The sequence below is a fragment of the Melanerpes formicivorus genome, unplaced genomic scaffold, assembly GCF_026170545.1.
Source record: "Melanerpes formicivorus ecotype bairdi unplaced genomic scaffold, bMelFor1.0.p_v2 SCAF_81, whole genome shotgun sequence".
Lineage (NCBI taxonomy): Eukaryota > Metazoa > Chordata > Aves > Piciformes > Picidae > Melanerpes > Melanerpes formicivorus.
The window spans coordinates 578,266-592,072 of NW_027142433.1; the positions used below are offsets into that span (position 1 = coordinate 578,266).

Genomic DNA, 13,807 nt, shown 5'->3' on the forward strand with positions numbered 1-13,807 from the left:
TTTCTTGTAGCCTCCACCCTGAGAGGAGCCAGGCAGGCAGGATGTGATTTGCACTCAGGCCTTGCCCCACCGATGGGCTCCGTGAACGGCAGCGTTACAATGGCATCAGCCCAGCCCGCGGCGGGACATCCTGGCTGCTGATCCACTTTCTGCGAAGCCTCTGCGAGAGTAAACAGTCTGCTTGCCGCGGGGCTGGGAAATGTCATCCTGACCGTGAGCATCTGGCTCCTCTGCGCTCCCTGCGCGGCTGCAGCACGGGCTCTGAACTTCCACAGGTTTCAATTAAACCCAAACCGAGATGTAGTCATCGCCATGACGACAGCAGCAACATTTCACACTTGGCGAGAGCGCTAACAAAGCACTGGAGGTGTTGGGGACTCCGCTGGGGCTTGCTCATTTCCCAGAAAGTCGGAGGAGGACACGGCAAGCTCCTGCTCGCCCGGGTGAGCCGCCGGTGCTCAGCAGGCTGGGGGCATCCAGGAGGAAGCGGAGCTGCTGCAGCACTGGGCTGCCGGAGAGGTTCCCTGAAAACCTGGGGGACTCCAGATGCATCCCTGCGGGGTGCAGCTGGGGCAGCTGTGTCTGCTCCTTCCCTCTCACGGTGCTGGCTCTGTGTGCTCTGCTCCTCACAGTGCCCAGGCTGCAGGGCTGGGCTGCCGAGGGATGGTGTCAGATGGGAGCAGGGACAGGGAAAGCGGAGGAAGCCCTCCTGGCACCGGGGCCGGCCGCTCTTTTCCGGGCCTCCAGTGCGACTTGCTTGCCAAGGGCGCCCTCTGTTGCGGTGTGTGCCGCGCTCGACAGCCAGCCACCGGACAGACAGACAGGGGACTAGCCCTCACTGGGCCCTGCCCCTGTTGCAGCCCCCTGGCATCTCCCCAGCTGGTAGGTGCACCCCTGCGGGTCTCTGTTGTGCTGATCCCTCTGGCCAGCGCCACCCCTGGGGGAGGGTTAGGGGCAGGAGGAAGGCATCTTGCCCCCTCCCCTTCCTCTTGGCTGCAGGATTTTGGGTGATGTGGTGTCTGGCACTGCCGTGAGGCTGTTCTGGCACCGGTGACCAGAGGGGTCCAGGTCAGCAGCGCTCTACACTGCACCCATCCCAGGTGCTCAGTCCTGCAGGTCTAGCAGCAGCCACCACCCTGCACCTCCACTCTGCCCACACTACCCCACCCAGCCCTCTCTGCCCCCAGACCTCCTGGGGAAGTGCTGTTACTCCTCATGGGGCTGAGGACCTCCGTGGGCATGTTGTGAGGCACAGCTGACCCAGACATGCAGCTGTGTGCAGGGATGCACACCCCCTCTGTGCCCACCCCCAGCGCAGCTCAGGGTCTGCGTGGGCAGAGCGCTGCCTGCGCCCCGGGCTGCTGCACGGGCCAGCCACGCTGGGCTTCAGCTCCCTCCTTCGCCAGAGCCCAGCAGGTCAGGTCTGGAAACAGATGCTGAGAGGAATGCAAACATGGTGTCCCCTGCTGTGCGAGAGGCTTTATTGGGCTGGTGGCCTCGTCCTGGGGCTGCCCCCCAGCAAGGCCTTTGCACTGCTCACAGGAGGGAAGGTCCCTTCCTCGCCTCGGGCCAGGCCTACATGAGGAATCTGGAGAGGTCCTCCTTGATCTCAGCTTCATCCCAGGGTCCGTGGATGTTGTCCTTCAGCAGCTGAAGGCGGATGAGGCAGTAAGGGCAGAGGCAGGAGACGGCAAGCAGCAGCGAGGCGAAGAGCACCGCACCCACCCTGGAGACGGTGGCCAGCGCCAGCAGCGCTGCCAGGGCGAAGAGCAGAGTCACCCCCACGTAGCAGGGGGGCATCCGGGCCTTCAGCTTCTGCTGCAGCATGGGCCAGAGGGCGAAGATCTGCATGGCGAAGGTGACCATGACGAAGGCGTGGAGGGAGCGCGGCAGGCGGGAGGCCAGGCAGACGGAGGCGAAGATGGCCATGTTGAGGGACAGCGTGCTGGAGACGACGGCAGCGCTGGCGCCGTAGTCGAAGAAGATGAGGTGCCCGAGGAGCATCAGGGCCGACATGGCGTAGATGGTGTCCGTGCTGATAGACTCCGTCAGCGTCTTCAGCACCGGCGAGAAGCCGTAGGTGAAGCCGGCGAACACCAGCGTGCTCTTGAGGTCCGCCCAGCGCGTCCGGCCGCTCCGCCGCCGCCCGGCGCCGCCGTCCACGGCGTCGAAGAGCACGTACCCGAGCAGCGAGGAGAGCAGCGCCGCCCCGAAAAGCCCCTGCGGGCTCAGCATCCCGGCGTCCATGTACCACCAGGTGACCACGAAGACGCAGACGCTGCAGAGCTGCTGCACCACCGCTCCCGACTGGAAGACGACGGCGCGGTACCGGTACCGCCGGGCGCGCACGTTCTTCCGCAGCTCCTCCAGGAACCGCTGATCCACGTAGTTATCGGGGAAGGGCTGCCGCTCGTACAGCACCTTCTGCCACCGCCGCCCGGGCACCGGCTCCATGCCCCCGCTCCGGGCAGGGGGTGCCACTCCGCCGCCCCTGCTGACGCCCCGCAGGCCCCGGGCCGGGCCCGGCCGCCGCAGTCTCCGCCGGCCCCGGTGGCGGCGCAAGGGCCGCCGGGCGCTCGGGGCTGCCACCTGCCGGCGGGAGCGCGCACCCACAGGCGGCACGGCGGCGGGGGGAGGCTTAGCTGCGGGCCGGCTCCGAACCGGGATCCTGGGCATCCGCAGGGCAACAGCCCTAATCCCGCACCCGGGCTGCTGCTCGGCCTCCGTGCTCTGCCCGGCCCCCAGAAGGGGCGAGGGGCAGCTGCGGCAGGTGCTGCCGGCCCGAGGCTCCTGGCGGTGAAGCACTGTCCCGGGTGGCCCCATGCCTGGGAACGACCCGTGCCAGGTTGGATGGGGCTCTGAGCGAGCTGCTGTAGCTGGAGAGGTCCCTGCCCACTGCAGGGGGGTTGGACTGGGTGACCTTATAATGTCCTTTCCAACCCAGTCCCGTCTGTGATGCTATGATGCTGAAAGGAGAACTCTCCCTGCTGTGGCTTCCACACTTGCTGTACCCACACATGGTGGTAAAAAGCTGCTGGGGCATCCTCTGGCAGCCCCCATGTGCCATCCTGAAGCAGGCATCAAGAAGGGCACAGCTGGTTGGTGGGGTTTGGTCTGTTCCTCTCTGCTTAGGCATTCCTGCGTGAGTGCAGCCCTGCTGCTCAGCAAGTGGCCCCAGCCCATGGCACAAGTCCTGCTGCTCCTGCCCCAGGAGGGTGCCTACTTTTCTGGCCAAACCAGGCTCCAGCACCCCTGTGGGTGTGATACTGTGAGCACGGGTCCCTGTCCCCTGCAGCTCCTGGCTGCTGGCAGCTTGGTCCTGCCCTGCTCCCCAGGCCTGCCAGGCCTGTAGGGACCCCATCTCCTGTGCTGCCCATCCCCTCGCCCAAGGGACTGAGCTGGCGTGCAGCGAGGGGAGTGGGGAACAAAATGAGATGAGGGCAGGCTTTGCAGAGGCAAGAGGAGTTTACCACAAGTCTGTGTTTGTTTGTGCTCAGGTCAGAGCCTTCCCAGCCCAGGAGAGGTGCTTGCTGCAGAGGAGCTGCTTACTTTGGCCTCACTCGAGAGGCCTCAGCCTGGGACAGAGAAGCCTCAAACACTGCCCTGTCTGTGCTTCAGGAAGGGGCATTCGTGGCTGCTCTGTCATGGGGGAGCAAGCAAAGAGCTGAGAGTTGTTTTCCCTTCTCATGGGCAGGAGCCAGCCAGAGCCTGCCACAGGGACACCCCAAGCAGGACCCCACCTCCTCCATGCATGTGCAGAGCAGCAGGTAACCCCCCTGCTGCTTGTGTGCCTTTGAGGGACACCTCAGGCTGACACCCCCCTGGTGACATCTAAAATGTGCCTTGTGCCAGCTCCCTATCATTGCACTTGCCCCAGGACAGGAGGGGCTGCTCACCCAGTGCAGGTACCCCACACTAAGGGGCAAAGCTGGCAGTTTGCAAGCCCGGCTGGAGCTGGACTCAGTCCCAGCTGCCCTGGGCAAAAGCCCCAGCCCTGCACAAAGCCACCTGTGTGGCTCCGAGCGGTGCCCGCAGGGACAGGGAGTGCTGCCAGCTGCCTCGGGGCCCGGGGCCCAGGGCCTGGGAACTCAGGGCTCTGCACGAGATGTTGCTCTCCCAGCATCACAGAGTAAAGCTGGGGCAGGTAAGAGGAAAAGCTCAGGGGCAGTGTGCCCTTCCTGCTTCCCAGAGAAGTTCTGGGGCAGAGGGGTGCCACCTCCCCTGGGCACAGGCAGGACGAGGCTGTGCTCTTGCTGCCAGTGCTTATGTCAGATTTGGTGTGACTTGGCTCTTGGACATCACCATGATGCTCTGGGCACTGGCACCAGTGGGCTGGGGCACACCGCTGCCTCGATGTGGCCAGAAACCCCGTGGGGAGAGAAGGATAGACATGAGTGTGCCCCTCGAGGTCTCTGCTGGGAGCCACCACAGCTCCCCTGGGAGGCAGCGAGAGGAAGGAGATTGCTGCTTCTCCTTGGCTCACAGCATCCCCAGGTGGTGTGGCAAAGCCAAGCTCCTCTGGGAGATGCCAGTACAGCAGCTGTAGCCCCTCACGGGGTGCCCAGATGTCAGGCAAAGTGCTGGCTCTGCACCCTTGGCAGTGCCAACCACAGGGCCTTGTGCTCACCTGGTGCTTGGGAGACCCCAGGGGGCTCCAGTGCGAGGCAGCTGCTGTGCTGTGGCCGTGTCCCTGCGTGGGGGACAGTGTGTGCTGTGCCGTGCCGTGATGGGAAGGTACCACCCACAGTGCAAAGGGCAGCTCGGCCCTGCCCAGCCCAGACTTTGCCTGCCAGGAGCCACTGCCCTGCCTGCACAGACTCACCACGGGACTGCCACGTCACCCGCAGGGCCACCTGCTCTCTGCAGCCACCTCCCACCCTCCTGAGGCCCTGGGGCTGGCAGAGCTCCCTTGCAACGGCAAGCAGGAGCTAAGGTCACAGAGGCCTTTGTGAGCAGCTTGATTCCTGCAGCAGGACCTCCCTCACCTCATGCTCAGCTGTCCCCAGGGGCCCCTGGCTGCAGGGGAAGCTGCAGGCTGGCAGTGCTGAGCCCCTCTGGGAACACAGCAAGGAGCAGCTGCACACCACAGCACTGCAGACTCTGTGTGTGCTGGGGGCTGGCTTGCTGTGCCCTGCCCTTCACCAGGGGATGCCACTGCAGGTTGGTTTAGTGTCTGCCGGGCTCCAAATGTTTGCACACACTGCTAGGGCTGCGTGGGAAGCAGGCTGGAAAAGGCGAAGGCTGGGATGGAAATAGCTGTGGCTGACCTGGGCCTGCACTGGAGATATCTGAATAGCAAAGTACCAAGGGGCACTGCACCCCCCCGCGGTGCCAGCTGCCTGCAGCTGTCTGCTGCTCCTCGGGCTGGGCCCCTCGCTGGTGCTGCAGAGGTACAGCACGCCCAGCCCGGGCCTTGCGCTCGCCTGAGGCTGCAGGGATGAGGGCAGACCCTGCACCGCTCCACGCCCTTCGGCTGGGCTCTTGCCCTGCATCTGGCTTCTCCCCGCAGGGGACAGGGCTGCCCCAGCGGTGCATTTGCAGGGCTGCCCCAGCGGCCCGTTGGCAGGGCTGCCCGTTTGCACTGCTGCCCGTTTGCAGGGCTGCCCCAGCAGCACGTTGGCAGGGCTGCCCGTTGGCAGGGCTGCCCGTTTGCACTGCTGCCCGTTTGCACTGCTGCCCCAGCAGCACGTTGGCAGGGCTGCCCGTTGGCAGGGCTGCACGTTTGCAGGGCTGTACGTTTGCACTGCTGCCCCAGCAGCACGTTGGCAGGGCTGCCCGTTGGCAGGGCTGCCCGTTGGCAGGGCTGCCCGTTTGCAGGGCTGCCCGTTGGCAGGGCTGCACGTTTGCAGGGCTGTACGTTTGCACTGCTGCCCCAGCAGCACGTTGGCAGGGCTGCCCGTTGGCAGGGCTGCACGTTTGCAGGGCTGCCCGTTTGCACTGCTGCCCCAGCAGCACGTTGGCAGGGCTGCCCGTTGGCAGGGCTGCCCGTTGGCAGGGCTGCCCGTTGGCAGGGCTGCCCGTTTGCAGGGCTGCCCGTTGGCAGGGCTGCACGTTTGCAGGGCTGTACGTTTGCACTGCTGCCCCAGCAGCACGTTGGCAGGGCTGCCCGTTGGCAGGGCTGCACGTTTGCAGGGCTGCCCGTTTGCACTGCTGCCCCAGCAGCACGTTGGCAGGGCTGCCCGTTGGCAGGGCTGCCCGTTGGCAGGGCTGCCCGTTGGCAGGGCTGCCCGTTTGCGGGGCTGCTGGCAGTTTGCTGCATCCTTCTGCTGTCCCTCTGCGGCAGAGCTGTGCTGCTTGTGCTGGGTTGTGGTGGTGAAGCTGTGCCGAGGCCTCCTGCGGGTTTAGTGATGACCACTTGGGTCCCGTTCTCTGCCCAGCGATCCCCCAGCCCCCCGCAGGAATGTTGTGCGGGGGGAGATCGGCGCAGCTCCGCTGCTGCGTGTTTCCACGCCTGTCTCCTGCCTTAGATGGCCCTGCGGCAGGGGCTGTGTCTGCTCCCTGCAGCCACCTACTGAAGGCTTTGTTAGATTCAGTCCCCAGCAGGCGGGGGGACAACACCAGCCCAGCGCCTCGCAGCTGGGCTGAGCCCTGGTGGGGGCAGGGAGATGCTGGGGCACGCAGAGCGGGTTGTCCTAGGGTCTCCCACAGCAGTGTGCTTGGGCATGGGGGAATGCAGTGCTGCTCCAGCTCACCCAAGCAGCTCCCTCCCCTGCCTGAAGGTCAGATTTCCTGGGTACAGGTCCACACCCTGGTCCCAGGTGGGCCTGGGCCACCAGCAGTGGCATCCCCTGGGCAGAGCTGCCCTTGCTGTGGGCAGCCTGTGTCACCAAGGGCTGCTCTGGGCCCCCTCAGGCACAGCTCCTGCCCATGGCCCCGCTGCCCAGACCCGGCTGAAGCTGCCCAGACCCGGCTGAAGCTGCCCAGACCCGGCTGAAGCTGCCCAGACTCCTGAGCCCTTCACATCTTCCACCTCCCAGGAAGCCTCCCTGCGAGCTTGGTTGAGGGAGGCCTTGTCCCACATGGGCTCTTCAGAGACCCCTCTGGCCCCAGCCATGTGCTGCAGTTGTGTTGCTGCATCCAGGGCAGGGTGCATGCCACGATGCCCACAGGCCTCCATCGTGAGGGTGGACAACATGGGAGCACCAGGAGCTCCTGGTAAGGATGTCACCAGGTTCAGAGTCAGAGCTCCCTGTCCCAGGCAGGTCATTTCCAGAGTACAGCCTGCCCTGTGGAGAGGAGCTTGGCCCAGGGTGCAAGCCAGGACTTTTCTGGAGGTCTCCTGGAGGCATGTCTGGGTGAGCAGCCCCTGCCCAGGACAGAGAGGACCTTGATCCTAGTAAGTCACTTGCTTTTTCTCTCATGGCAGCATCCTAGGTGCATGGGGGACAGGCTGGGTAAGACACAGGGGCTTTCAGGGGAGAATAAGGGCGGTGGGAAGAGAGGCATAGCAGCCAGGGATAGGAGAAACTCCTTAGCCTGCCAGGCAATGAGCTGAGCTGAGGAGGTGCCCTGGCTGCTGGAGAGACACAGCAGTGGTGCTGGGGCTGGGGAAGGGCTATCCCGAGAATGGGGCTGGGTCTGAGGAGCTAAGCTGCACCAACACCTGCCAGGGGGAGGTGTGGCAGGGGAAGAGCTGGGAAGGCTGTGTGGAGTTGGGTTGAGGAACTGAGGCAGGAGGGATGTGATGTGGTAAGAATGTGACCCCTGGAAGACAGCCTCCAGGGGGGCTGTGAAACTGAGCTCCCTCGGTCCTGGCATTCCTCAACAGGAGTGGTGAAGTCCTGTGGCAAAACGTCCTCCCCACTGCCCACCCCAGGCTGCAGGGAGAGGGACAAAGCATCCCAGGCAGGGTCCTGGCCAGCTCCAGGGCAGTGAGTCAGTAAGGTCCTGGTTTGTAGGGGAACTCCATGGAGGTGCAGCTGTCACCTAGGGAGGAAGTTCTGGGGTTTAATCTGCTTGCAAACAAACATAAACCCCACAAAAACAACCAACCAAACCCAACAAAACACCAGCAGAGCTACAACAGAGAGCAAGCAAGCCACGTTTGACACATCCCTGTCACAAAGACACAGGGAGCAAGCCAGACCCTGGGATAAAGCCCTGAAACCTACCTCTAGGACCTGCGTCGGAAGCTGGAAGGTGAAAAATGGCAGAGGTTCAAGAGTTGGGAGTGAGGAAGGTCTCATGGTTCACATGGGTGCCCCTGAGAGCTGGCCACGACAGAGGGGGCTCAGAGCCAGGCAGAGGAAATCTCTGCACACCAGGCTGTGCTCCTTGAGGGCTGTGCAGGGCTCTGAGCCCCTGCACACCAGGCTGTGCTCCTTGAGGGCTGTGCAGGGGTCTGAGCCCCTGCACACCAGGCTGTGCTCCTTGAGGGCTGTACAGGGGGTCTGAGCCCCTGAACACCAGGCTGTGCTCCTTGAGGGCTGTGCAGGGCTCTGAGCCCCTGCACACCAGGCTGTGCTCCTTGAGGGCTGTACAGGGGTCTGAGCCCCTGCACACCAGGCTGTGCTCCTTGAGGGCTGTGCAGGGGTCTGAGCCCCTGCACACCAGGCTGTGCTCCTTGAGGGCTGTGCAGGGCTCTGAGCCCCTGCACACCAGGCTGTGCTCCTTGAGGGCTGTACAGGGGTCTGAGCCCCTGCACACCAGGCTGTGCTCCTTGAGGGCTGTGCAGGGGTCTGAGCCCCTGCACACCAGGCTGTGCTCCTTGAGGGCTGTGCAGGGCTCTGAGCCCCTGCACACCAGGCTGTGCTCCTTGAGGGCTGTACAGGGGTCTGAGCCCCTGCACACCAGGCTGTGCTCCTTGAGGGCTGTGCAGGGCTCTGAGCCCCTGCACACCAGGCTGTGCTCCTTGAGGGCTGTACAGGGGTCTGAGCCCCTGCACACCAGGCTGTGCTCCTTGAGGGCTGTGCAGGGCTCTGAGCCCCTGCACACCAGGCTGTGCTCCTTGAGGGCTATACAGGGGTCTGAGCCCCTGCACACCAGGCTGTGCTCCTTGAGGGCTGTGCAGGGGTCTGAGCCCCTGCACACCAGGCTGTGCTCCTTGAGGGCTATACAGGGGTCTGAGCCCCTGCACACCAGGCTGTGCTCCTTGAGGGCTGTGCAGGGCTCTGAGCCCCTGCACACCAGGCTGTGCTCCTTGAGGGCTATACAGGGGTCTGAGCCCCTGCACACCAGGCTGTGCTCCTTGAGGGCTGTGCAGGGGGTCTGAGCCCCTGCACACCAGGCTGTGCTCCTTGAGGGCTGTACAGGGGGTCTGAGCCCCTGAACACCAGGCTGTGCTCCTTGAGGGCTGTGCAGGGGTCTGAGCCCCTGCACACCAGGCTGTGCTCCTTGAGGGCTGTGCAGGGGTCTGAGCCCCTGCATGCTGTCCCTGCCACACCTCCTCAGTGCTGTTGAGAGCTGTGGCACTTGGCCACTCTCTGCCCGAGCCAGACTTCCAGGCTCTTTCAGGCAGGACTGGTGCTAGCTGGCTGCAGATCAGAGAAGCTGCTCTGTCCCTGCACCAGGTCACACAGCCCCTGCCAAGTGTCACTGTGTGCCCCAGCCACTGCTCCCTGGCGCCGTCACACACTGCTGTGCTGGCCCGTGCCCACCCGTGCTGGCCCAGGCTAAGTAAACCTCACTTGGCTCTGCACAGAGCAAGCACTGTGGTGCCCTGGCCCCCAGCTCTCACTCAGCTGGTCCCTGTGAGCACAGCCACTGCCTGGCACAGTGCCCCCGGGTTTGAAGGAGGGATGTGGGAGCAGCACTCAGTGGCTGTGCAGGGGGTGTGCAGGACCCACGCCGGGGGCTACAGACACAGGGCCCTCCCTGTGCCAGCGCAGCAGCCACAGCCTGGCAAAAGCAGGGCAGAAGCAGGACTGCCAGGGCAAACTTCACCCCTGCCGCACAGCCCAGGGGTGAAACCCTGCTGCAGCCTCCCTCCCCCGAAACCCTGCGCCGCCGGGGGACCTCCCCGGGTGCTGAGAGCAGTTGCTAGCTCGGCCGGAGGCGCAGTGCTGCTCTGTGGTTGTGCAAGCAAAGCGATTCCAGCCCCGCTGGGTTTCTTTCCGCAGCTTGATCCTGCTTGGTGTCAGCTGCAAAAAGAAGACATGGAGGACTTTGCAGAAGCTTCACCCTGGTTTGCTGGATGCTCTCCTGCAAGTGGTTAAGGGTTCATCTAGAGTTGGAGCAATCTTGCCGTTTATAGCTTTTCCTTTACTGAATAAGAAATGGTCAGGAAATGAAACAGGAAATTGTGTCTGGAAGGAGCAAAAGTTGTGTGGCCAGAACCTGTTTGCCAAAGATTTACTTTATTTTAACCAGCAAGGTGCCAAGATCGATGGTCAGAAGAGGAAGGAGTTTGTGCAGAGGAAATCACCTGTGGAAAACAAACCCCCCTGGGAAAAGAAGGAGCCTTTGTAGAGAGCAGGTGGGGCCAATGGGAGAAAAAGCTCAGCATCTGCAGCAACCCAGTGCTGGGAGGTGCTGAAAGACAAAGGCCCAGGGTGCAAACCAGGGTCAGGTGTTTCTCCAGAAGTCAAATTGTGCTCCACATCTCTGGGAGGTACTCCACAGCCTGCACAACGCTCTGAGGTCCTCTGGAGTGTCAGAGGGCAACAGGCAAGCACTGTGCTGTCCCTGCACAGAGGCTGCAGGGAAAACAGCAGCACCTTGGCTTTCCTCCTGCACCGAGGTGGCCCTCAGGTGGACACCTGCAGCTCTCCCTGCCTGGCATGCTGAGCACCTCGGCTTGGCATTTATCCCTGGCCAGCAGCGTGATGCTCATACCAGCCCCAACGTCACCTGTGGTGCTCTGACTGCTGGCAGCCCTCTGCCCGTTGTGTTGGCACTGCAGGCAGGGAGAGTCCTTCCTGCCCAGGGTGTGCAGGTGACGTGGTGGCTCCGGCTCACCCCACAGCGTGGCTGACCCTCTCTGGAACTGCACCAGCTCAGCCTTCTGGGACCTGGCCAAGAGAAAGCCAAGCCCCTGCTGCTGCAGAGGTGCAGCACTGCTTGAGAGCCCCGTGCAAACACTGGCTCCCAGGTGCCCCTGGGCTGGGCTGTGGGTCCAAAATGGCTTCTGCTTGGCAGATTGGCTACTCTGGGGGGGTTTAGCACTGTGCTGCCCATGTTATCAGTGGCTGCAAACAAGCCTGGCAAGTGCGTGGGCATGTCAGCAGTGATGAGTCAAAACCTCTGGCTGCTGTGTCAGGCTCTCCAGGCAGGTGCTCCTGGGTACCGACTCGAAGAGGCTTCTCTCTGCTCAGTCACTGTGGGGGTTTCCTGGAAGTGATCTGTCCTCTGTGACAGCTCCTTAGCTGTGTTTGGTCTAAGCTGTATGTGATCAATCCCCAGCTGGTGACAGCACCGTGGCATGCAGGAGCTGTGCCAGCTGAGAGCAGCCACGTGCAGTGAGCAAGTGTGGCTTCACCACCTCTTCCTCTGCTCTTGGTGAGGAGGCTGAGGAGTTACTGCCCTTGGAGCGCAGCAGAGGCTGACCATGGAGATGATCCCAGCTGTCAGCTGTGCTGTGGCCCTGCACAAGCCATCCCCTGCCAGCACCACAGCAGAGGGCTCAGCAATGTTCTGCAGCTCTTCCAGCAGACAGCTAAGCAGTTCCTTAAACCTCTGGTGCCTTGTGACTGGACTTCTCTACTGCCCCTCTCCTGGCTCTCCCCAGTGCACAGGGCTTGTGGACAGGGCTGTGCTCTCTCTGTGCTGGGTGAGTTGGTCCTGGTTGGAGGCAGGACACCAAGTGTGCAGGTGTGTGCCTTACCTGGCATCTCCTTCTGCCAGCACGCTGCTCTCGCTTGAAGAAGCAGCCCTGGCTCTGGCAGCATCCATGAGGGAGAGGAATCCTCTGTACTGCCCTAGGGGTCATGTCCCACAGAGGGAGGCAGCTGAGGCTGACACTTGCGTTGCTCTGCCTGTCTGCAGCATCTCCAGCCCCAGAAGGGGACATCTGGAGCAGCCCCTGATGCAGTTAGGCAGCTGCAGGTGGGACATGTGCTGTTGCTCCCACAGCTCGGGGAACTCCCCACCACCGAGGCAGCTACCTGGGCGGTGTGGAGGTGCACCCCAGAGCTTTCTGCACCCTTGCTGCTCTGTGTGCCCCTGCTGTGACTCTCCGAGGCTTGGCTGGTCCCTGCACGTCACATCTCTGCTCGTAACCTTCCCAAGGATGGGCAGACGGCCGCGGGTCCACGCTGCCGCTTTGCGCTGCAAAAGGCTGCCGAAACCCTGCCGGCAAGGTGCTGGCTCCCGCCCCGCCGGTGCCGCCGAGCAGCTCGTCGGTGTTCTGCGGCGGGGCAGCCTCCGTCCCCGCCCGCCGCCGGGTGAGAGGAGCTGGCGGCGCAGCTGCGGTGCTGGGGCAGCCAAGCTCGCCGCCGGGAGAGCTGCCGTGGGGCTCTGCGGTGGGCACTGCTGGCAGGCACACAGCAGAGCTGCCCGCTGCCACACGCCCTCCTGGCTGCTCCCATCGCGGCACGACCCGTGCCGTGCTTCCCCCGGCCCGCTTCGCTCTGCTAGAGGACCGCCTGAAGCCCCGCGGGCTCCTTCCAGCCCGCCCGTGACGCGCTCAGGGGGTTCCATTCAGCCTGGCAAGTCACAGCCTCACCCGGGGGCTTCTGGCTGAGCTGCAAGCCACAGGGCGGTGGGTGCTGCTCTGGACCCTGTCTCGCTCTCCCCCACTCTCCCAAGAGACACGGCGGGGCCCTGCCCAGGGCGCTCCCGTGGCAGCGCTCCCCGCAGGCACCGCAGCACAGGCTGTTTGTGCCACGGGCGGCCGGGCTCTGCTGGCCAGGGGCTTCCAAGCCCAGGCTCCGTGCAGCTGTGGCGCCCGGCTGGAGCTTCTGCCGTGTGCTGGCAGGCCTGCTGCCCTCCGTGGCACCCGGCTGGAGCTTCTGCCGTGTGCTGGCACGCCTGCTGCCCTCCGTGGCACCCAGCTGGAGCTTCTGCCGTGTGCTGGCACGCCTGCTGCCCTCCGTGGCACCCGGCTGGAGCTTCTGCCGTGTGCTGGCACGCCTGCTGCCCTCCGTGGCACCCAGCTGGTGCTAACGAAAGCGCAGGGTGGAAAATCAGGACGAGAACCAAGACTCTCCCCAGGTTTCCACTGCTGGCTGGGAACGTCCCTCTGCAGCTGGCCGACTGCACTCATGCCACCAGCAGCAGGCTGAGCCCCGCGGCTGGCTGTAGGGCAGGGCTCACGGGGCACGGCACGCCTGGACCCACACCCTGCCGCTGCCTCCCTCTGGGCCACAGTCCTGAGAGTGTCCAGCGTGGCACGCCGGTGACTAACGCACCTGTGGCTCCCCGGGCTGCCACAGCGCCCCGGCACAGCAGCACCCCAGCGCCAGGGGCGGTGCGGGCAGGGGGAGCTGCGGGCAGGGCGGTGCGGGGGTGGAGCTCCCGGCTGCCGTCGCTGTGCCCAGGCCGCGTTATGCAGCCGAGCTTCAGACGCAGCGGCCTCGGCCTGGCTGCCTACAGGGCCCTGCTGTGCTTTTATGAGGGCTGCCCAGTACCGGCAGAGGCACCCTGGGCCCGAGCCCCCCCGCTGCCCACACCTGGCTCACAGCTGCCTGGCCAAGCACCTCCCCGCAACGCTGCCCCGGGCGCTGGGCGGGGGGGGGACGGGGAAGGCCGGGGGGGGGGATGGGGAAGGCGGGGGCGGCCTGAGGACGAGAGGCACTCCCTGGAGCGGCCTGAGGACAACCCCGGCTCGGCTCCGGCTCCCAGAACGAGCAGACACGCACGGCCGCGTCCCGAGCGCGGCGCTGCCACCCGGCGAGGCCTAGGGCCAGCAGCCCCCACGCCCCCCTCAGGC

The 13,807-nt window shown here is 64.4% G+C and overlaps 1 protein-coding gene across 1 annotated transcript; it reads right to left on the reverse strand.

The window, feature by feature from the left end:
• Positions 1–1,427: 1,427 nt before the first annotated feature.
• Positions 1,428–2,574, reverse strand: PIGC (phosphatidylinositol glycan anchor biosynthesis class C). The gene has a single exon (XM_068164572.1). It carries the CDS (start codon positions 2,452–2,454, stop codon positions 1,576–1,578), a length of 879 nt encoding a protein of 292 aa, XP_068020673.1. The 5' UTR covers positions 2,455–2,574; the 3' UTR covers positions 1,428–1,575.
• Positions 2,575–13,807: the final 11,233 nt, after the last annotated feature.